Source organism: Gekko japonicus, unplaced genomic scaffold, assembly GCF_001447785.1.
Source record: "Gekko japonicus isolate JY-2015 unplaced genomic scaffold, Gekko_japonicus_V1.1 scaffold1030, whole genome shotgun sequence".
Classification (NCBI taxonomy): domain Eukaryota; kingdom Metazoa; phylum Chordata; class Lepidosauria; order Squamata; family Gekkonidae; genus Gekko; species Gekko japonicus.
Genome location: NW_015176002.1, coordinates 145,135 through 168,756, shown reverse-complemented (window position 1 = coordinate 168,756; position 23,622 = coordinate 145,135). Strand labels below are relative to the sequence as shown.

General features: G+C 41.5%; 1 protein-coding gene across 1 annotated transcript in view; it reads left to right on the top strand.

Annotated features, from left to right (window-relative positions):
• The window catches only part of ADAMTS2 (ADAM metallopeptidase with thrombospondin type 1 motif 2), a 408,143-nt gene that overhangs the window by 261,798 nt on the left and 122,723 nt on the right, over window positions 1-23,622 (top strand). The window contains exon 4 of the mRNA XM_015426443.1: window positions 20,054-20,253. Within this exon, the coding sequence (XP_015281929.1) occupies window positions 20,054-20,253 (200 nt within the window). The remainder of the gene's footprint in view (window positions 1-20,053; window positions 20,254-23,622) is intronic.

The window sequence follows — 23,622 nt, the reverse complement described above, 5'->3', positions numbered from 1 at the left end:
AGATAAAGATTGTAATAAAGGAAGGGGAGATGAGATAGTATATATATGTTTGAAAAAGTCCTGGTTTTAAGAAGGGGAGAGGTTACCAATTGGGGGAACAACATTTTTAAAAATGAGATGCTGACGTTTCCTGATGTTTGCACTGGTGAAAATTAATTATGCCCTTCTTTGTCTCTTTGAATAGTCTGATTAGCTGGAATGGATATAAGAGAAGCGATACACTTTTTGATCACCTTCAAAGTTAACAAATCTTAATTGTCTAAAAGCTAATTTTGTAAGCAATGTATGACCACCACCTCTTGGGTTTTTAGTGGTTCTCTTTACTTTCACCTGTAGTTTGTAGTTACCCCTCCTTGTTTCTTTGTAGTTTATAGAAAATGCAATAAAAAATCCCCTGCGGGGGGCCAAAAAAAAGAAAAAGAAAAGAAACTTCTAGGTATAGAAATATTTGGGGAGGGGGATTTTTCTTACAAGACTTCAGTTGGAGGATGATTATGCTGATGAGTCCCTATTTCTTTTAAATGACAGATCTAATGGGAATGTAAGATAAACAAGACTTTAGACTGGTACAACTGTATAGCTGCTTGTTAGTTTATTATCCAACCCTTCGTTCAAAGACAAGGCAGCAGATATAGTTTCTGCTTTTCACCATCACAACAACCCTGTGAGTTACAATAAGAGGAGAGATGGTGATTTGCTAAGGTCATTTGTTGTTGAGCAGAGATTTGAACTCCTGTCTACTTGAAGTCCAACATTCTAATCTCTACATTACACTGGCTCATGCTGTGTTAAAAAGGCATTTTCTCTTGCCTGGAGAATCCAAGAAAAACCTAACAGGCCTATTGCCTTTCCTGGCAAGCGACAGGTTTTTGCCTCTTTCTGTTTGGCAAGCTCCTGTATTCTGTGATGGTTTGGGATTTCAAATCAAATTGCAGACCAGTTTGTTCCCTGGCACTTGAAAAGTTTCTCTCCCATCTTCTAATTTTCACTGACCTAAATCCAGATGTTCTCTCATTCCCACTCTCATTCAAACAGTTGATAAGATTTCAGTTGTGTGTGTGTGTGTGTGTTTGTGTGTGTGGTTCAGTACTGTTGGCACTAAACCACAGTCTTGATTAGATTAGGACTTTGACGCAAATGTGTTACTTACCTTGACTGGATGCCACTGTTAGTATAAACTACATTGCATTAGGAAGGAAGGCTTAATTCTGTGGGAGCTAGTATAAAACTTGAGTTTGGAAATAAAATTAAAATGCAGGGGTAGACCTTCTTGAATTGAAGCTTTGTTATTGGAATTCTGTAGCCAATACTCAGATCTTTCATGTAGAGCATTCTTTTGCTCTGCTCTCTTTAAATCCTTTCTTTTGCATAATATCTGAAGGGCTATTTGCCAATAAAGAACATGAAAAGTGTAAAGTGTCAGGCCAGGCAAGCTGAGTCCTGTCACTATGTGATACGGTTACATAATTTCTTGTCCTTCCCAATTTCCAGCAGGCACATCCCCTTGTGAAGGCAAAGTAATGAGATTGATTAAAAGTACCTTGGTCGCTGTGCTGATTTTATACTTTGGCACAATGATTTAGCTTATTCCTTCTCAAATCAGGATTTTTTGCATGGGGCAGCTGGGTGTTTAAGAACTAAGGACTTGTTTTCTTGTATGCAGGACAACCCAATGATTCAGAATGGTTTTACAATGCCCTATTATTCTCATTGTATTGTAATACTTAAACATACTCAGGGTGTGATTTCACAAAATAAGCCATATTATGGTACATCCAAAGAATATCATGCCCAAAGTACAATGATCATCAGGTTTAAGAGCAATTGAGAGGGGCGGGGAGAAGAGACCCCAATTAAGGCTGAAGCATGGGGAAAGAGGGGCTTGCTGCACCACTTCCTTGCTATGTATCATACCATGGAACTGCAGTTTGCCCCACTGGGTGAAGTTTTTCACTAGAGGGAAAATTAGAGCTGCCAACCTCCATGTTGGGCCTGGAGATCTCCTGGAATTCCTGCACTCCAGATGACAGAGATGAGTTCCCCTGAAGAAAATGGCTGCTTTGGAGCGTAGGCTGTATGGCATTATACCCCACTGTGCTCCCTGCTCTCCTCAAATCTCACCCTCCCCAGACTCCACCCCCAAATATCCAGGAATTTCCCAACCTATAGTTGGCAACCCAATTGCAGCTCCATGGAGGGGCAGAGGAGATTGAAATCAAGAAGATATCATGGAAGGAAAGGGTTCAGCTTCTGCCCTGATCTCACCGCTGTTGTAAGAATGTTAACTGTAGCACAGGACAGTGTAAACTAACCCTGTATAAAGTGTTACCTGCACCTGTTCCCACCCCCTTTAGGTTCGTGATGGTCTGGTGAGTGCCCCTTACCAAGGCGGGTAGAATGCTGGAATGCAACACAAGGTTATCTGAACAATAACATAGTTTATTAGTTAAAGACAAACAAGAAATACAAAACAGAATACTTACTTCCTAAAAAAAAGACAGTCAGTGATTATATATAGAACAAAGATTTTCCCCATGCAACAGAAGCCTTCTGGACTGACCCCCAGAGATCACGAGAGACAAAAAGCCTTCCTGTATCTCCAAGAGTCAGTGCTGAAATGAAGCTTCAGGCCTCTTTTTATACCATATTGGTTCCATACATTTCAATAGAGCCATAGAAATCATAAACTGCATCAATTAATCTAACTGCCCTGTTAATATGGGCCATCGGGGCTTAGGAGATGTTCACACATTCCAGAGGCAATGGAGCATCCTGATGCTCCTTTGCAGAACAATGTAAGATAGCATTAAAATCTCTAAATGACAAAGACAAGAATGTTACAACTTCAGGATGTTCTTTGTTTGCTTGACTCAGGGCAGACATTCAGGCACTGTCTGGTGGCTGGAGATGTGTAGTGAGTTTATACATGTAGGCAAGCCTTTAGTATTGAAAATATTCTGGCTTCCTTGACTTAATGGCAGGTGCATACCAATCTTTTTAGGTCTAAATGTTTCCAAATTCTTTAGGTTCATGAACAATGGAATGCAAATGTTGGTTCCTGTGTAAGACAGAGGAAAGATATCTCTTGAGACAAAGGCCTAGCAAAATCATGTTGGGAGTCATGTACTGCTAGCTGTTTGGAAAGTTACTGAAATAGGAGAGAAAGAACACTATGATTTCTTTATAAAATTAACTGTATAAATGGGTTTTTAAATTTTCTGAACCCACTATTTTATTTTTCTCACAACAACCGCCTAATGAGACATTCCATTCTTGGCCCTTCTGGAAACAGTCCATCCCATGTCCTCTATTCACTTGAATACAACTAAAGGAAATGCTGAAGTCAAGAAAACATGAGAGAGAGAAACATGTCTTCTTCCCATATATAGTGAGGTATAGGGACAGACAGACAGAGAAATTATTTCTGTGGCAGTCAACAAAATAATTTAATTTTATTACTTTGTATTCACTATTCCTGTCCTTGTCATGAGTAGCGAGATAAATGGTATGCTAGTAAAAAATACAGAGTAATTTAAGCATAGTGCATTGTTTAAATAAGTTACAGATAAGTTACAGTAGTTTGTTTTTACTTTTTACTTTCTTTCTTTTTTTGCCCAGAGTACTGGACATATCTTTTATATGCCCTGAACTAAGGAGGGCTATTAATTTATCCTGGTAACAGTCCACACAAAGTCAGGTATGATCCATGTTCTATGCTTATAGAATGAGGAATAGATTTTCTAAACTATGTCCAAATGTTTCAGGAAAGGGATAGCCTCAACTAAAACTTAAATGAATGCAATAAAATTTGCTGATACATTTTAGTTTATCAATTTCATGTTGAAATGACCATTTAACATTATTTTCTTCTCATTGTGATTGACATTGATTTCTAGAAGCTTACAATGTTGCCATTTTTGTTGTCATATTTATTCCTGTGTTCATTTATTCATCATTTTTTCTTCAGTTTACTAACATATTTGATTGTATTCATTTACATGAGGATGAGGATGATGAAAATTTATATGCTGCCTCTCCAGAGACCTGGTTGAGGCAGCTTACAACTAAAATCTTAATTAAGATCTTGTATTTCTTTCCTGCTACCAGTGTTCAATTAGCATAGCAGCTACAAAAATTGTACCATCACCAACAGAATTACTGTAGTTGTGAAAGGTCAGTGTTTTAAACTTGTATACATTTGAATTTTCCATAAAATGTCACAGTCTGACAGCATCTCTTGCACTTTATTCCTTTTGGACCCACTGTTGATGGCGCACCCATTAAATATATATATGATGTGGCCTCTGGTCTCCTTACGCTCCACTCATTCTGTTTGTAGTTTTGTGTATGTGTGGCACTCACTTCACAGTAAACATGCATACAATTAAGCTGCCAATTCTTAAGTCTTTATGGTGCTGGAAGACTGTATTGGATTTTGCTACAACAATCTAACACAGCAACCTCCCTGGGATAGCGGACTAATCCTACTGGGATCAGACTGGCCTAGACTGTAGCTAGTATTTTTCTAATAAAGCATTAAAAGAAGGAAGATTGTAGGATGATTGACTGACAAGTTCAATATAAACCTTCCCTGCTACATGATTCTATGCAGTGTTATGCAGGCTTGTCAATTTTATGGAACTTTATGAAGGTCTCTGGAGCATAGTAACAAGTAAGGCTTTATTGATTATAACCCTTTCATATCTTCTGTGGTTGTGTAATGCAATAAAAATTGGCCACTCCAGCCCATGGTACTTTGTATGTCTTGTTTAATCCTGGCTAATGCCATTGGGGGTGAATTTTCACTCTGGCACTTGTTTATTTATTTGTTTGTTCGTTTGGCATAACATATAGACAAGTGGTTTTAGAACTTTTCCCTCTTTAGCATTACCACCTGCACATTAGTAAACAATACCCCCAAAGTACAGTCACTTATTGTCCTCTTGTGAACAAAAAAGCCCCCAGGTATACAACAACCCCAGGAATCTTGTGGTTTTGCTATTGGGGACACTCTTTTCCCAGCCCCCCCGAAATATATTAGGATACAAAAATACCCCGTGAGTTTCCCCCACCTATCCCAGAAAACACTTTTTTATGTAAGCTGGAGAGATACAGTCCAACCTTCAGAATTCTTACCTTATCACAGAGAGAGATGTTCTTGGGGTAGCAGAAATCTCCTGGATAGAAATAGCATAACACTTAACGTTAGGAGTTTTCTGCCTTGTATGAAAGGCTTTCAGGTTCTAATAGTTTAAATACTGTAAAAATACAAAGGTGATTTTTTGGTGGGACATTATTCTGTCCCCAAATACACTGAAATTTGGAATATGAATATATTTTGTGGAAGTATTTTTTACTGAGCACATTACTAGTGATAAATCATGGTGCTCCAGCACCGACTCAGCATTGGGAGACTGGACTTCTGATATTTAATAAATTAATTTATGTGATTGATTAAAGGGTTGTTTGGGGAAAGCAATTAAATAATCCCGATGATCAATTGGTTGTTTTATTCATTTAATTCATTTATACCCTGCCTTTCTCCCCAGTGGGGACTAGCCTGGCTTACATCATTCTCTCTTCATTTTCTCCTCACACGGACCCTGTGAGGTACATTGGGCTGAGAGTATGTGACTGGTTTGTGGTTACCCAGCAAGCTTTCACAGCAGAGTGGGAATTCAAACCTGGGTTTCCATCTTCAAACAGAGCCCTCTCTGTATATGCAATGTGGAATAGGAGGGCAAGTGTTGACAGAGCTGACTAGCTACTTGCTCCCTGTCTTCAAGCTGTCATACTCACCAAATGGAAACTGGGGAGGGTCTAACAGTGTAGTCCTAAGCAGAGTTATACCCTTCTAAGTCCAGGGGCACTGCAGTGTTCTGATACTGCTGTTCTTCCACAACTTTAGTGAACCTTTTCTTTTCTTTTTTGTCTGGATGGTTGTTGTGGTAATCTAACCAGTAGGGATTTAAATCTAGAATTTATTATCAGTTGGAGCGAGACTTCACCCTTAGATTTCTTTTCTTTTCTGTCCCTTTCAGTTGCTGCACAATGTCACCCCAGCAATAAACAGGCGGTTTTGCAAATAAAGCAAGTCTTATTTATATATTTTAAAGGAGGTTTTAATACAAAAGTTGTATCACTGAGTGCTGCAACTACTGCCACCCTTCCCTGTATTTTCCATCTATCTGCTCTTCAGTGCTTATTGCACTTTGTTAAAGTATCAAAACATTGTTTACCCCTCTCTTGTTTCCATGACACAGTCACATAATATGTGCTGCGTTATGAAAGCCTTACTTCTGAGCCGTTGCCCTGAGGTCTAGATCAATGTCACACCCACACACCATAAGAGAACAAAGCAATATTTATATCCATTTGGCTTTCTGTGACTTCAAATATTCCCAATTTGGTTGACTGTTACTACAAAGCAATATTTATATCCATTTGGCTTACCATGACTCCAAATGTTTCTGGTATGGCTGAATGTCCCTCAGAAGTTTTAGTTACATTTGACCTTTAAATCATCTCCATCTTAACTCTTTGTACAGAGTTAAACAGAACATTGTAGTTAGTTGTTTGTTTTTCCAGTGCAAGGATATATTTTCTTAAATAGAGTGGAATTAATTTTGCCTTACAGTAGAAAAGAGCAAGAATCCAGTAGCACCTTAAGGACTAGCAAAATTTGGGGCAGTGAGCAGTGTCTCACAAAAGCTCGTACCCTGCCACAAATATTGTTAGTCTTTAAGGTGCTAGTGGACTCTTGCTCTTTTCTACTGCTACAGACAGACTAACATGGCTACCCATCTCGATCTTTGCCTTACACAGGGGTCATTTTGTAGAAAAAGAGGTGCAGGAGCTCATTAGCATAACTCATTAGCATAACATATTTGTGTATGCCACACCCCCTGACGTCACCGGAAGTGTGTCAAAAGGCAGCACCCATCGCTCAGGCTCCACTGGACTGTTTTGGATTGCTAGCTATGGCGGGGGGGAGGATGTGGAGATCTGTCCTCGCAGAGGAGGGAGAGCTTGTACCTGAATAAAACTTGGTCTTAAAGGTGCCACTGGACTGTTTTGGGCCGGGGGGAGCTCTGCAACTTCCTGGCTGCTTCTTGCTCTGACTGAGGGCTGCTGGGAGCAAGGGGTGGGGCTTTTGCATGTGCCCGCCCCCTGGGCTCTTTACTGCCGGAGCTCCGCTCCTGTGCGCTCCTGCAGGAAATGACCCCGGGCCTTACAGTAATGTAAATGGGGACTGTCTTTGTCTCTCCAGTAATGGGTATGTGGTGGGTATGCACTAGGAAGTCCTCAGTTGGCTTTTCCTGACATGTGTCTCCTCCACACTCCCAAGTTTTTGGGAATATACATTGTCCAGTCTTGCTTTTGTACTGCAGCAATCACATTGTGACTGGACTTGCTACTTAAAGTACAAACTGTCTTTCAAATAACTAAGGGATAGATACTTTGGGTATGGGTGGTTTCTGCTGTAATGTGGAGCTTTGTGGATTTAAAAAAATATTTGTTTGTTTATTTGCTTATTATTTTATTTGTTTTATATCCCACCCTATCCTGCATTTTCTAAAACATCATCAAACTGTTTCTTCTTCAAGGCATTATTATAAAAACTCATCTTTTAAACTATAAATTACCTAGTAACAAAGTTTGGTATATACACTAGGAATTGGATGGCTTCAGTGTTTCAAAAATCAGTCAGTATTTATAAGGATACAGTTAAATTGTATTTCAACAAAGAATATTCAGTTTTGAATATGTATATCCTTTATTGTGGCATCACAACGGTGTTGTTGGTTTCCTATAATATGCGCTCTATCTGTGATATTTCATTGCCAACGGTGTTGTTGGTTTCCTATAATATGCACTCTATCAAATAAGTAACTCCTTATTTGTTTCATAGGAATGAAATGTAATTTACCTTTTCAAAAAAAAATAGACTGTTCATAGGTTAAAGGTTTGACATATTCACAATAGCCTGTTGTAATTCAGGTCTTATATCAAGCCTTGGCATTTCGTCTTCCTCAAACTGAAAATGAGATTGTTAGAGATATCCCTCACAATGCCAAGGAGTCAGCTATCACAATCATTAAATGTGCTAATTCTCTATAATTTAATAATTTTTTGTCGGAGAATGGACTGAGCATTCAAGAGTCTTATTGGCAAAGGTTAATGAAAATAGCCTTGAACATGTTCACGTTATGAGGACAATAGGAAAATTGGTTTTCACAGATCATGGTCTGATAATAATATGAAAATGAAAAAGAATTCAAAGATAATGTTGCATCTGATGAAAGGAGAGGCCTTTCCATTTCATGGGGCATTCATGCTTCTTTGGTCTTGTTGCTCAGACTACATTCTATATTTCTATTTTAGGAAACATGGACACTATTTCTTAAATGTACACAACAACTCATAATTTGAAATATTGATGAAATTGCAGGTGAAGAATAATGTAAGGTTTTATATTTAACTTCACTGTCATTGATACATTTGCTATAAACGAGCTTGGACCCACACCAGGGAATGGCAGATATAAACATTATAAATAAAAGTGCACAATGAATTCAGTGGGAAAATGGCTGTGCTTCGATAGAAATGGGCGGCTGAGAATTACAGAACTACACTTATTGTTAATGTCACAGTCTTTACGCACTGGCGGAAAATGACAATAGAGGGGGACGGATGAATTTCTCTGTGGAAGGAGTTCTGTTGTGAGTGAACAGATGATTAATCCCAAGATCTGAGGAATGTAGGAAGGCATGGTCTGCCAAACTTGGGAGCAGTAACCTAGAGTTCTATTCTGAGTGAGCCATAAAAATTCAAGATTTGCAGCTGTGAACATAATCACTACATGCAAAAAAAAATCACTGCAGGCAAACTAAGGTTGGTCAATGGTCTCTGAAGAATCTAGCTGGGTGTAAGATCTATATGAGATGCAGGATGCAGTCAAAGGTAGATGTTGGATGAGGTGGGTAGACTAGAAAGTAAAGAGCAACACGGACAGAAAACACAACGGGGGGAGGCAGAGTTAGCAACACCCAATGAACAGGTCAAATTATTGCTCAGGCAAGGGGTTTCTTCAGTGATTGATCAGTTCAGCATCTGCCAAATTTATTTATTTATTTTAGTTACATTATTTATCATCTGCCTTTCTCACTTGGACTCAAGGTGGATTACACAGATTGAGTCAATTACTTGCAGGACTAGGTCTCAGGTACATATTTATATTCTTTTATTTCTCTAGCCCTTCCCCTGTATTTTAAATGACTCTACTCAAGAAAGAACATTACATTAAAAGAAAAGCACTGGCAGACAAATTCTGTCTGCCACAGCAATTTAAAATATGTAATCTAATATGTTACACAGAATCATAAAAATGTGCTGGCCTTGGGAAAACACATTTCAGAATTCTCTATTGGGAGAATCAGAGAGCATAGGGAGAATAACTTCTGTACTACATCTGGCTTCATTTCCGTGCCCATGATTAGATATAAGGGTTGGATTTTAGTGAGATACATCTGCCACCATTTTAAAGCCATAGAAAGTATTCCAGTTGATTTCTGTGAGTGCTAAAATGAGCTTTGAAGTAAGATTTAAGAAACACTGGAACATACTACCAAATTTGAGAACAACAAGGTCATAGAGGTTAGATAACTACTGCAAAAGTTGTTCAGGATATATGAGAATTTTGTGTTATTATTGCTTTTGTAACTACACAAACTATATGTACAGTTACAGTTTTGGGGGTGCAGGTATATATATATATATTTCAGTAGCTTCAGGATCTGATGTATGCTATCTTATGTCAACCATCTATGTTTTTAACTGTGTATGTTTACATTTTGTAAGCTGCCTTGTGGATTGTGGAAACATAGGATATAAAGATGGGATACAGAGATCAGGTACAAATGAACCCTTTCCACATTAACTTATGTGCACATCTGCAATGGAACCTCTGTGAGTTGCAGAGGATTCTAAGAATTGCACTTGATTAACTCACTGAATCCCAATGAATAAACAACTGTGCAGGGTCTTATATGCTCCCCTTTTAAACAACATTTGGCTCCTGTTTTTACCTACAGTTCCACCAGGCCTAATCCTCAGGTCTGGAGGGTAAGGGTGCCAGGTTCCTCCTGAAGGTAGGGAATTCCTGCCCCTGCCCTCCTGGGCTCACTAGGGATGCCAGGCTCCAGGTGGGACCTGGGGATTCCCCAGAATTACAGCTCATATTCAGGCTACAGAGACCGGTTCTCCTGGGGAAAATGAATGCTTTGGAGGATGGATTCTATAGTATTGTACCCCAGTGTGGTCTGTGTCCTCTCTAGGCTCCATCCCCAGATCTCCAGGAGTTCCCCAACCTGGAACTGGCAACCCTACCTTCCCACCAGTGGCCGGGGGGACTGGGCAACCCTGTTGCCCACCCTTGCTCTGGTGAACAGTGGTAAGACACCACTAGCATTTTGATGTGAGTTCTTATTAAAGAGCCAGAAGAATTGCCACTGACTCCCCCTGTGATGCTGTACGAACTACCAAATCTTTATAGTATTTACTATAGAGTTTTGAGGTTTCCTAGAGTTTTGCAGGGAGCAAGCAATGTCATCACATCTGCAACACTTTCCCCTCCCATGCCCTACCCTACACAGGTCCTGGGGAGCATGGGGACAGGCCTGGCACCCCCATTGTAGGATGCCTGGGAAATGTAGGCCTGCAGGAAAATTGGTAGCAGGCCCGTGTGTGAGGTATAGTGGGAGACTTCCCACCAGCAATCCCCACTGCCCGCTGCTGCACTATCAGCTGGTGGGAGAAAAATAAAGTATCATTGTCAGCTTGACATTGTAACATCACTTCCATGAAAAACCTGGAAGTAACATCATGTCTCTCCAGGAATTGCAGGAAACTTTGGCATGTCTTCTGGGTTTCCCACAGAAGTGATGTAATGCTGTTGTGCTAGGGTTGCCAGGTGTGGAGACTTTGGGGGTGGATCTGGAAGAAGGCAAGGTTTGGGGAGGGGAGGAGCCTCAGCATGGTGCAATGCCATAGAGTCTACTCTGCAAAGCAGCCATTTTCTCCAGGGGAGCTGATCTCTGTCAGCTGGGGATCAGTTGTAAAAGCGGGAGATCTCCAGGCCTCACCTGGAGACTGGCAACCCTATGTTGTGCTGATGGTGTGTGGTATGTCCCCCCCCACACACACACACCAGGTCCTTGCCAGCTGGTGTGAGAGAAAAGCTATCTTGAGGCTTACAGGCTTCTCCACCCCACAGCCTCAGGCCTAAGATCATGACAATTCTCAAGTTCCCTGAACACAGTGTGGAAACCGCACTGCTATAAATTTTGACCTGATGAAGGTTTGAATCTTCAGCAGCTCACAAGGGTTAAATTGCAGATGTGCAGAGGTTTTGTGGTATGCTCACTAAAGTCTTGCATTTTCGTGCTGCAAAATGAAAATAGGAGTCCAAGCATTCAGATTTCTAAGCCAGATGTTATTTGTAGGCTACAGACCACAGACTACCTTCAATTGTTGATCAGTGGAGGATATATCCCTGTGTTTCAGTTAGAGTTGCCAACCCCCCCGGTTTGCCAGGGGTCCCCCGTTTTGGGGAGGGTTCTACCCGCCGCCGGCCAGATGGCCAGCGGGGGAAGCCCCACCCCCAACACCCACAGCCACCCATCTCTCTCCCTTTAAGTGTGTGGAACCCGTGTTTCCTCCCAAGCCTGATCTCCGCAAGCTTGCAGGGAAATGCCAGCTTTGTGCTCTTAAAAGGGAAATGCGGCTGCTCTTAAAGGGGAAACGCCAGCTCCTGCATTTAAAAGGGAAACGCCGGCTCCTTTAAGTGCAGGGAACTGCCGTTTCTGGAGATTTGGCGCACGGGAAGGTGGGGGGGGCAGCGGACGTCCCCAATGTGATGTCATCACGTCGGGGATGCCCCGCCCCCTCCAGGCATGCCCCCAAAGTCCCCCGCTGGGGGTGGAAGATGGACTTGGCAACCCTAGTTTCAGTTTGTACCACATGTACTTGTGCATAAAAATCTGTCAACTTCAAGAATACCCAAGCATGTGTTTTCATCTGTTTATAGAACTGTTTTATGAATCAGAGCTGAACAATGTAGCATTTTGTCCATACTTGGTATGTGATGTTTACTTCAGATTTCAGTTTAGTTTTCACCTCACAACACCTCACTTTAATTTAGTTTCCTGGATTAGTCCAGTTTCCTTATGCATGATATACAGCAGCAAGTTCCCAGTGCAACCTGTGCTACGAAAAGAGGATTTATGAATTATGAAGAGGCTTACGTGGCTTAGAGGAAAATGCAATGGGAGAGATAAAAGACAAGTAGAGGGCATTGAAATACAAGCTAAGAAAAGGGGTGAGGAGAAATGATGAAGCAAATTTATGATTACCAGGGTCGGGTGTGTGTGGGAGGGGAATTTTAGACAGGCTCCATATCACTGCTATGTAGGCAATGAGCCAAAAATCAAATATGTTGTTACACTATGGAAAAAGGGAACTACACACGATGGTGGTATATCTATGTCACTGAACATGAGTTGCTGCCAAATAGCAGCCTATCACTGGGGTTAGTATGTGCTAAGGAATCTCCATGTTCACTAATTCCCAGTGAAAATCCCATGGTTGTAGATTGTTGGTTTACTGAAGTGTTGCATTTTCTTGCATGCAGGGTTGGCTTGCCTGCATACATCTATCATGTTTTGAACTTGCCCTTCTCTCAAAGAGCTGAAGGTGGAATCTGTAGTTCTCCAATTTATCTGTCACCACAGTCTTGTGGGAAATGTTAGGCTGAGAGATAGTGACTGGACCAAGATAACCCAATGGGCTTCCATGGCCAAGTGGGGATTTACACTCGGGTCTCCGTAGTCGAAGGTCACATTCACAAAGGCAGTTTGATCTGTTGCCCTTGCTGTTCCCTAATGGATTTAAAGTGCATGATCAGACAGCAACATCTGTCTGTCGATCCCCAGTCATCTGAGTCCCCCCCACTTGCCGCATGTTTCTTTGATACCTGATAAAGTCCGGTCTTGTTGGTCTGAGCCGGTTCCCAAACGGATTTCTTGCTGTCTGGTCGCACTCTTGCACACCCCAGCCATCAGCCAAATCTCACTGATGTCTTGTTTTCCATCCGCCATTTTTAAAAAGTAGTTAGTGACGTGTGCACAAGTGCTTATTCATAGCTTTCTGTTTTCTTTTTAAAAACCCTAAAAGAAAGATGCTTCTGTTCTGAAAGGAGGACGGCAGGACTGAGTAGGAAGGAGGATTAGAAGGAGGGTGGTAGTGAACTACATATCCCAGCAGTCTTAGCGAGCATTTGTGTGCATGCTCCAGAGGCAAACTTTTTAAAAAATAGCTGACAGCCCCATGAACTACATATCCCAGCAGGCTGATAAGTGCTTGTGGGCATGCTCCAAGGACCAGCTTTTTGAAAAAATGGCCGATGGACTGACTCTGTGTCTGCTGCCGTCTGGTTACTCCAGGGCCAGTAGAAGTGCTTTGAAGCGCACTAAAAGAGGTGAGTCTGATCATGATTCTCTGGCACAAAATAATCTGGCTCAATTAGAGGCGGGGCAACAACGGATTGAAGTTCCCGTCTGAACAGACTCCTAGTCCAGCATTCTAAGCAGTACTCAGCAGTAGTGGTCAGGTGTAAGATATGTGCACAGTTTGGAGGGGAAGTTGTTTGAGTGTTAAAATATTTTAGCCATCCTCATTATAGTTATAGCACATTATATTTGGGGTTGTTTCCATTGGTTTCAAGGTAAACACATTTTTGCCTATAATCACTCCTGCCATCCAATAATTGGGATAAAATTCTCAGACTGCAACCTAAATACCAAATTTCAGACAGACAGTAGAAAGCAACCCTGTTTTACAGGCAACTAACATTCTAGCTCACAGGATGAGTGCAGGGAGGCATCACAGTATTTATATGTGCAATTTTCCCTCTTTTCTTGGACTCCTCAGTTGGGGAGTGTTTTTTTAAAACAAGATTGGAGCATGTGGGCATGGGGAGTTAGTCCGTACTATCTTTCTTACCTCACTGTCTTTGGTCGATTTCAGCATTTGTTATCCCTGCAAGTACTAGAGATGCTCTGGGAGGAAAATTCTGAAATCAACCAATTGGACACAGCAAAGTAAGGCACAGAGGGAGGGCAAAGTTTAGCTCCCTTTGTTGTTGTTGTTCAGTCGCACAGTCGAGTCCGACTCTTTGCGACCCCATGGACCAGCTCCCGCCAGGCCCTCCGGTCTTCCGCCATCCTCTGAAGTTTGCTCAACTTCATGTTCGTTGCATCGATGACACTGTCTAACCATCTCATCCTTTGCCGTCCCCGTCTTCTTTGACCTTCAATCTTTCCCAGCATCAGGGTCTCCCTTTACCCACTTGCAATCTTAATTTTTGTTCAAAAATAAATCTTTCATCTCCCCCATGCCCCACTTTGTCTAGAAGTGAATGAGTGTCCTAGTGCATAAATGTGCAGGAATGGTCATTTCCTGAACTCTTTTAATTGCCTCCCCTCCCCCTCACCAGTACCACAGGCACAATCCGTATTGGATACCTTGTGGCTAGGGAGGGGAAGGAACCAAACCACAAAGCAAAATTCATCACAAGTTTTGCATTGTTCATGGTTTGTGAACTGAAGTTCATGACAGCTCTACCGTCATGAACTTTCACAAACTTTTAAAGTAGTTCATGATGGTTTTTGGATAGAGCAGAAAGCAGCAGAGTCCCTTTAAACCCCTGCTTTCTGTTCCTGGCAAAAACAGCCTTTAAAGGGACTGCGCACAGAAGCTGAAACAGCTGAGTGGCAAGGAGTGCCTCCCCACCACTCCCCACCACTCAGCTGTGTTTTGGGCTTTCTGCAAACCCCATTGAAAGAGACTGTGGTCCCTTTCAATGAGGGTTGCTATGTCATGAACCATGAACTGGTTTGGTTTGCGAATGATCCTCCTGGTTTGGTTTGTGGTTCAGCCACAAACCGTGTTTTCCTGGTTCATGCCCATCCCTACCTGTAGCTGTTTTTAAATAAATTTAAAGACATCAAGACATCTCAATAATTTTTGTCCTCATCGCTGATCACTAATGTTGAAAGATATCATGTCCTTTCCAAGCAGGATGCCAGGTTGCCCACCTTGATGGGCAATTTCTGCCCTAGCTTTGGGGCCCCATTACTGCTTGATGGAGCAAGTGGGGATGCAGTAAGGGGAAGAACTGGCATTGCATGACATTCTAGGAGTTTTCAAAATCTCTATGGTAAAAGCCTTAGAGATTTGGAGAAATTCCTAGAGTGTCACATGACACCATGGCATCATTTGGGGTATGAAACTGGAAGTGGTGTACAATTCCTGTACTCTTCTCCCCCCATTCTTCCCTTACACAGATCTTTTACATCTCATCTGGTCTTTCTGTTGTGTTATAATACTGTCCTTTATGAGGAATGGCAAGCTTAAGGATAGTGTAAAGTAGGCACCAGGTTAATCCCGATGGGGGGAGCATTCCAAAGGTGAGGTGCTATGGCTGAAAAAGCTTTGTCTCTGGTCTCCACTCAGCTCACTTCTGCAGGTGAGGGCACCAAAAGCATGAATCACTGATGCCAGATCACACAGCTCACACAGCTTCCAGGCCACCTGAAGCAATTTTAAAGGTCCTGTTCTCAAGTCCTCTGATAAATATCTTGTACAGGGTATGAAGAAGGCTTACTTAGATTAGATGGTACTCAGTTATATGATATTTGTTTCCGGATCATGAAAAAGAATCAATACAAACCATGTGTACAAATAACATGATAACCTTTACAAAATTATTTTACTCTGCCAAAGAGCAAAAGTACTACCCCATCAAGGATGAAACAATCCTGAAGATATTATAGCTGTAGTTGAAGAACACTATAGAAAACCATTACTTTGGTGTACACTTCTGCTAAGCAAAGAAATCTACCTGGTAAACCACACTTCAATTGCACTGAAACTCACCTGGCACAATTAAGGGGGTCTCCAAGGTATTTTGTTTTTCCAGATGCCCCATCACATTTTTTAAGTTATATCAGAAATCAATATTAAATGACAGTGTAATGATCACTTTTGGGGAATAGAAGCAGGGGTCATTTCGTAGAAAAAGAGGTGCAGGAGCTCATTAGCACAACTCATTAGCATAACTTATTTGCATATGCCACACCCCCTGACATCACCGGAAGTATGTCAGAAGGCAACGCCCACCACTCAGGCTCCACTGGACTGTTTTGGATTGCTAGCTATTGGGGGGAGGGGAAACGTGTAGAACTGTCCTCGCAGAGGAGGGAGAGCCTGTACCTGAACAAAACTTGGTCTTAAAGGTGCCACTGGACTGTTTGGGGCCGGGGGGCCGGGGGGGCTCTGCAGCTTACCTGGCTGCTTCTTGCTCTAAGTGAGGGCTGCTGGGAGCAGGGGGTGGGGCTTGTTGCATGTGCCCGCCCCCAGGCTCTTTACTGCCGGAGCTCCGTTCCTGTGCACTCCTGCAGGAAATGACCCCTGAATAGAAGGATTAACAAATGTTAGACAGCTGTTATCAAAAGAGGACTGTCAGCTAAAATACTCTCCTCTGAGTCATCTTGCCCTGATGCACTCCCCCGCATGCCCTTCCTATTTGCTCATCCTTCCTTATCCCTTGCCAGCCTTGTTTTCCTACTTCCTCCCTCACTGTCCCCTCTCTTGGGAAGGCTTGCAGGTGGGTTCTAGAAACTTCGCCGTGGGTGGGATAAATTTGGACATTACAAGTCCTTACACTGGGAAGTATTGTTGCTAGATGCATTTTGAAATTGTTTCTCTCTTACCACGTATTTCCTATCTCCTTTGTAGTCAGTGAAATCAGAGTTATTAGACAAATGTCTCCTGTTTTCTGAATATCAGTACAAGGCATGCTTGTGTATACATTAACTTAAAGGTCCCACTCCCAGCACCAGGGTAAAGGGGAAGGCACGTGAGAATGGAACCTACATGTGTAGCCTCTGTGCACTGAGTAATAGTTCCTTGAGGAAAAGCATGTGGCTCTCAGTCAAGAGACTGCTCAGTCAAGTTTGTTCTTCCTGTCATTTACATTGGGTTTGGATGCCATTCACCTTCAGCAAAAATGGCTAGCAGATGCAGGTTTTCCCACATTACCAATCACAGTTCCTGGAATTACCTGGGACCCATGTGAACAAAAAGCCATGCACTCTGTTGGGCATCAGGAGGAGGAGGAGCAGTTCCATCCCTTCCCGCTCTGCAATATGCTCCCAACACAAAACAGAGTCCCTGGCTTTTCATTCACATGGCTTCACAAGTCCAGGAATCTTCTTTCTGGTTGCTGAAGAGGACTGCTGGCATGGAGAGCAATGTTGATGAAAGTTTGCATCTGACTCCAAGACACTATCTCATATTGGCTAATCAGGCAGTTGGTTCCCTTCCTCAAACGCAATGACCTGGTGACAGTGATCCATGCGATGGTCACCTCAAGACTGGACTACTGTAATGCTCTCTACATGGGGCTGCCCTTGTCTCAAATCCGGAAGCTGCAGCTAGTGCAAAATGCCATGGCCAGGCTGTTGATGGGGCTCTCTAGGTAGAAGCACATACAGCCTGTGCTGAAGGCATTGCACTGGCTGCTGATAGCATACCGGATTTGTTTCAAGGTGCTGGTTCTTACCTTTAAAGCCCTACATACCTAAGGGACCGCCTTTCCCCATATGTCCCCCAGAGAGCACTGCAGTCGGGGGTCCAGAATTGGCTGGACCTCCCGGGTCCTAAGGATGCTAGGCTGTCAACGACCAGGGCCAGGACCTTTTCAGTGGTGGCCCCATCCTGGTGGAATGAGCTCCTGGAGGAGATCAGGGCCCTGTGGGACCTTTTACAGTTCTGCAGGGCCTGTAAAATGGAGCTCTTTTGCCAGGCATTTGGGAGCCGCCACCACCAATGAAGAACATCAGTTGGTTAAAAGGGAGAGGATCCTGGACTCTGGAAATTGCCATCAAAAGCCTAAAAGAACAGCAAGCCCTGCAAGGACACTCAAAATGAACACTGAGAACTGACTGCGAGCGGAGAACTTTGTATATTGGTTGCTACTGTCATATGAATACCAATAATTACTAGCACTTTATTATGATTTTATAACTGTTTTAACTGCAACTCTGTTTTAATGTAAGTTGTTTTTATGTAAGCCACCCTGAGCCAGCTTCAGCCAGGAGGGCAGGATAAAAATCTGAAAAATAAAAAATAAAATAAAATAATGTGTCCTGTGAAGCTCAGCCACTACTAAGGCACTTATTCGTATATTTTAAAAGAACTGCCAAAGCTTTGGGACTCAACTGGCTGTCAAGATATCTTGCAAGTGACTGCTTACCCCTTGAGGCTCTTTGAAATTCATGTATTATATATTAGCATTACATGATACATTTTTCCAGGGCTTTTTTAGTAGAAAAAGCCCAGCAGGAACTCATTAGCATAATAGACCACACCCAACATCAGAAACACATTAGCCTATTAGGCCACATCCCTGACAGCACAGCTCATTAGCATATTAGGCCACACCCCCATGTTACCAGAAGTGTGGTCATCCAGCCACACCCACCTTTTGCTTCTTATTCTGTTTACCTTGTTTGTTGTCAAAACCCAGGGGCTTTTTTTGTAGCAGGAACCCTTTGCCACACACCCCTAATGTAGCCAATCCTAATGAGTTTCTGTTGTTAGGTGTGGCCTATTATGCTAATGAGTTCCTGCTGGGCGTGGCCAACTTGGGAGCCAGCCGGAACTCCGTTCCTGTGCGTTCCTGCCCAAAAATAGCCCTGCATTTTTCAGTTGCAATTGCTGGTAATTCGTTCATTTGTGCTTTTTTTTATTTGGAGTAAACTTTTTTGTATTTGTATATGTCCTTTACTTATTTCATATTTATTTAAGAATTTCTAACCCACTATTCTAAAAGTGGCTTATTAAACAGTTTATAAAGAAACAAAACCAAAAAAATTATAGAACTCCAACATCCTGGCTAGTCCTAGATCCACCTGGCACTGCCAACTTAGGGCTTCAGACTGCCAACTATGGGCTAAAGGTGCTTTGGCTCTTACACTTTGACTCTTTCTTGTGGCCGCACTCAGGCTAAAATACCAGAAATAAAAGAGAGAACAGAAGTTCACCCCAGGTATCAGTTAGGTGGCAGAGATATTCACAAGTGTCTCTGCCCTACTGTTTCTAATAATTCAAATTACTAGAATATCAGTATGCGGAGATAAGCAAAAAAATGTTATCTGTTCCTAGTGGTATTGCAGTTGTGTGAATTATCCTACAAAATCTCCATAATACTGAATGCAGTTACCAAAGTCATGCTACTCATGTCTTTTTATTTCTCACATTCTTCACATCTGAATGTAAGGGGATTTTGAAAGAACAAAGAGATGGCACTTCAGAAAGTTGGATTTGTTGCATAATGACATATGTATCTCTAAGAGTACTCAGTATTCTATAACTCTTCTTGTTACAAATACAAATCCTATCTCTCTGTTGTACAGCAACACCTTGGGTGGTGGGTTCCTGGGAGGATTCCCACTCCTACCACCAAATGCTGCTGAAGGGAGCAAGAAATGTGGTGCCTTCACTGGAAGGCGTCAGGAGGCTGTGATGGAGATACACTACCCTTTTCAGTGGTGTTCAGTTGTGGCAGGTTGAGAACTACTGGCCCAAAGAACTATGGCTGCACCTCAGAACAGACTATGTCCATTCCACTGTGGATTATGATCAATCGACTGGCCCAAAGAACTATGGCTGCACCTCAATCAGGGGGGAAATGATTCACTCCCACCACTGTACATCTACAAAATTCCCTGTACACATTAGATTACTTATTTGTCCATGCAGATCTGCTCTGGAATAGACTTTCTCTGCTTTATCCAAGTGAATTTGATAGGCTTGCTTCAAGTTTGTGCAAAACTGAAACTGGAATACGATTTTTTTGGCATCATTAAACATTTCTTAAATTTAGTTTAATGAGTTGTTAATAAATTATTTTTGTTGCAATTTCTTTCAGAAGCTGACCTAAGCAATCTAGACAGCATGTTGAACCTCTTAGATGATGAGATCAATAATTCCAGAAGGAAGAGGAGATATCCAAGGCATGCAGCTGATGATGATTACAACATAGAAGTCCTGCTGGGTGTTGATGACTCTGTTGTACAGTTCCATGGGAAAGAACATGTTCAGAAGTATCTTCTGACACTGATGAACATTGTGAGTAATTTATCAGTGTTTCGGATCAGAAAATTCACTGAATCTAATTTGCCTGCTTAAATCAAATCTCTCTTAAAATGAGTGTTGAGTTTCAGAAATGTAGTCAAAATAAGGACAATTAATAAGATTTCCCGTGTGTTTAAAATAAGTTTAGTTTTTATGTGCTTTCTAGGTTGGGATAAGTAAGTGCAAAAATGTCCTGGGTAAGTCTTCACCCTTCTCCTTTCTTCCAACACTGGAATGGTTGTACTGGAGCAGGATGGGGGCTCTATTCTGTAAGCTACATCCATTAGGTTATCTCACTGGCATTTGACAGAAAGAAAAAAAGAAGATCTGAAAACCATTTCTGAAAATTCTCTTCAAATGCACAGGTTTTTACACTTTTTTCAACTTGAATACATCCCAGAGCACACATCCTTGCTATGAATCTCCCTCTGCTTCACTGAAGTGGCATTCTTAAATCATATGTGATTATTTCTTTGGAACTATATTAGTGGTTATGATGAGAAAATCATGAGAAGCTAGATGGCAGGAGGTCCTGGAAAAGCCCTCTGTATCAGGTAGGGTTTCCAGCTTCCATGTGGAGCCTGGAGTTCTCCCAGAATTAAAATTGTACTCCATTCTACAGAGATCAGTTCCCCTGGAGAAAATGGCGGCTTCAGAGGGTGGACTGAGCTCCGTACCTTCCCCATACTCCGTACTCCTCAGATACCACCCCCAAATCTCCAGGAATTTCCCAAGTGGGAACCATACTATTAGGGCAGATGAATGGAAGAATTCAGTTTGCTGAGATCCAGTATTTATTTATTTTATTTATTGGATGACAAAGTTACACACAGGAAGTATATAATATAACATTTGTAACCAAGCTGATACAATAGATATGCAGACCAATTGGGCAATCCCCCTAAATATTAATATCTAAATTTTCAATCCACTCAGTTGCAGCTGGGGAGAGTGTCTCCTTGTGAGTGCAGGCACACTGATATGTATGCAGAACTATGTGCAATGGTGTCCCAGTCACTTCAATGGATTGGCATGTGTATGCACACAAAGCAGGTTTAATTAAAATAAGCTAATGGAACAGTGTATTTTATAACTGTCTCAGTGAGCTGACTATTAGAATCACCTCCCTGAATTTTTCTTTGTTTACAGTTTGGTGTTCTCATGCAATTAGATTTCTTAGAACCCTGAGACTAAGGCAGAGCCAGGGCTGCATTCCATGCTTAAAGTACTGCTTACTGAAAAACTTGAATAGGTAGTAGACAGAAATGTCTTGAACACACAAAACGTAAGGTGGATTCACCATGATGGTCACTCCTGTTCAGAAGGGCTGTGTATGAGAGAGAGTGCCTATGCATATGTATTCAAGGGAGAATGGGGAAAGAAAAAGAGATCAGATATGGTAGAAAGACAGCAGGAAGGGAATAGGCACAGAGGGGATGGTGGAGGGGAACATGTTTTGTAGTTTTCACCTGTGCACTATTGTACTTTATTTGACAGAAATTAGTCTGATTCTTCCAACGATTAAAAACAGAACACCGACTTTCATTCTGAAGTACAGAACTAATTATTACATGCTCACACTCTGACTTAATTTTTTTCTGCACTGCTTTATGTTACTTTGCCTGTATTAATCTGTCAGAATGCCAGTTTCAGTAGTCACTTCTCTTTACTGATTTTAATAAGACAACCTAAAGCCATTCTTTCTGTCTTGGTATGTGAAGAACATTCATTCTCAATATACTATCACAGTAACGTGGGAGCTAGTATCTGCATTCTATTGACTGACAGAGCCTAGATTTACAGTGCAATCCTATGCAGAGTTATTTCAGTCTAAATTCACTGGAATCAACAAGTTTAGTTCGGAGTAACTCTACATAGGATTGCACGGTTAGAGTGATACAGAAATGCAGCATGTTTTGTTCAGTAGCTTCTTGAAACCTTCTGTTTCCTTTGTGACTGTGTTTTGAAACATTACACTTGGTTCAAATGCAATTCTGCATTAATGTTTCCTTTTTTCTGAGTTCCTTAAAATATCTAGCATGTTTAACAGGACAGAGATTCTGCAAAATCTTGGATTGAAATTTTGTTGCCCCTTTTTATGGTCCTTGAGAATATCTGGTATCAGGGCCTAGAAATTGAAAGAGTAGGAAAGACAGTAATGAGCAAGATATGCACGCACATGCTCCTTTGTTGGTAGGAGGCACGTTCCAGAAGTTAAAGAGTTAAAAAGTCAGTCTCATTGAATTATCTAGGGGGTTTGCAAGCTTGAAAGGAAGCATACAGAAGAAACAGATGGTTTCCTACATTTTCACATTGGAAAAAACCAAAATAAAATTAATACTATTGTGAAACAGGTCTGGAAAAGACACCTTGATTTATCATGTCACTTAAATCTATTTTAAGATGTAGGGATATAGTAATTTAAGGAACTCACTAAATATGTAGCTGCGGAATAAATTGATTCATCTTCCTGGTGAGTTATCCAATATGTATTTTGATATACAGCAGATATTAGCAATTTGTACCTGTTGGTGTTTTAGAACATATGAAGTATGTTTTGCCTACATCCGTACCTACTTCAATTGGATTCTGATAGCTCTGAAATCAATGAATGGTCATTCTGTCAAAAACATCTGAAATACTATCACGTCTTTGAGGTTTGGAGAAAAGCTTTTACCTTTGATGGGTCTTGAGGGGTTTCCAGCTTGGTCTGAATCTCAAGCTGTTCGACAGCTGAACTGTTTATTTTAAAGGAGAAATAGTCAAGACTATTCCATTGTTTGCTGACACAACATGTTGTGTAATTTTTGCTCTCTGCTATTTTTTACCTGCCAGAAAGCAGCAACAGAGGTTGGAAGATTTCACTGCAAAATCAGTTTCATTCCAAGGAAAAGCAATTCAGGGGCCTTTGTGATTCGGTATAGTGAGGGGCCACTTTGAAAAGTGCATTTTATATTTCACTGTGAGACAATAGTAAAAAAAGTCAGTCTTACTCCGCCCATCCCCTTCAAGTTATGGCAAATTGATATATTTGTTTCTGAGATGGCAGACCACAGGTGTGGGATATTTATCAACTCTTGTTTATATGGAGAATGGTTTGTGTGGTAAACTCTTATATTTCACTGTGAGACAATAGTAAAAAAAGTCAGTCTTACTCCGCCCATCCCCTTCAAGTTATGGCAAATTGATATATTTGTTTCTGAGATGGCAGACCACAGGTGTGGGATATTTATCAACTCTTGTTTATATGGAGAATGGTTTGTGTGGTAAACTCATACATAAAACATTTTTTTAAAAATCACCACATCAGAAAAAAAATCCTTTTGGTGAGGTAGTTTAGCTGCCAAACAGAATGTTAGTTCC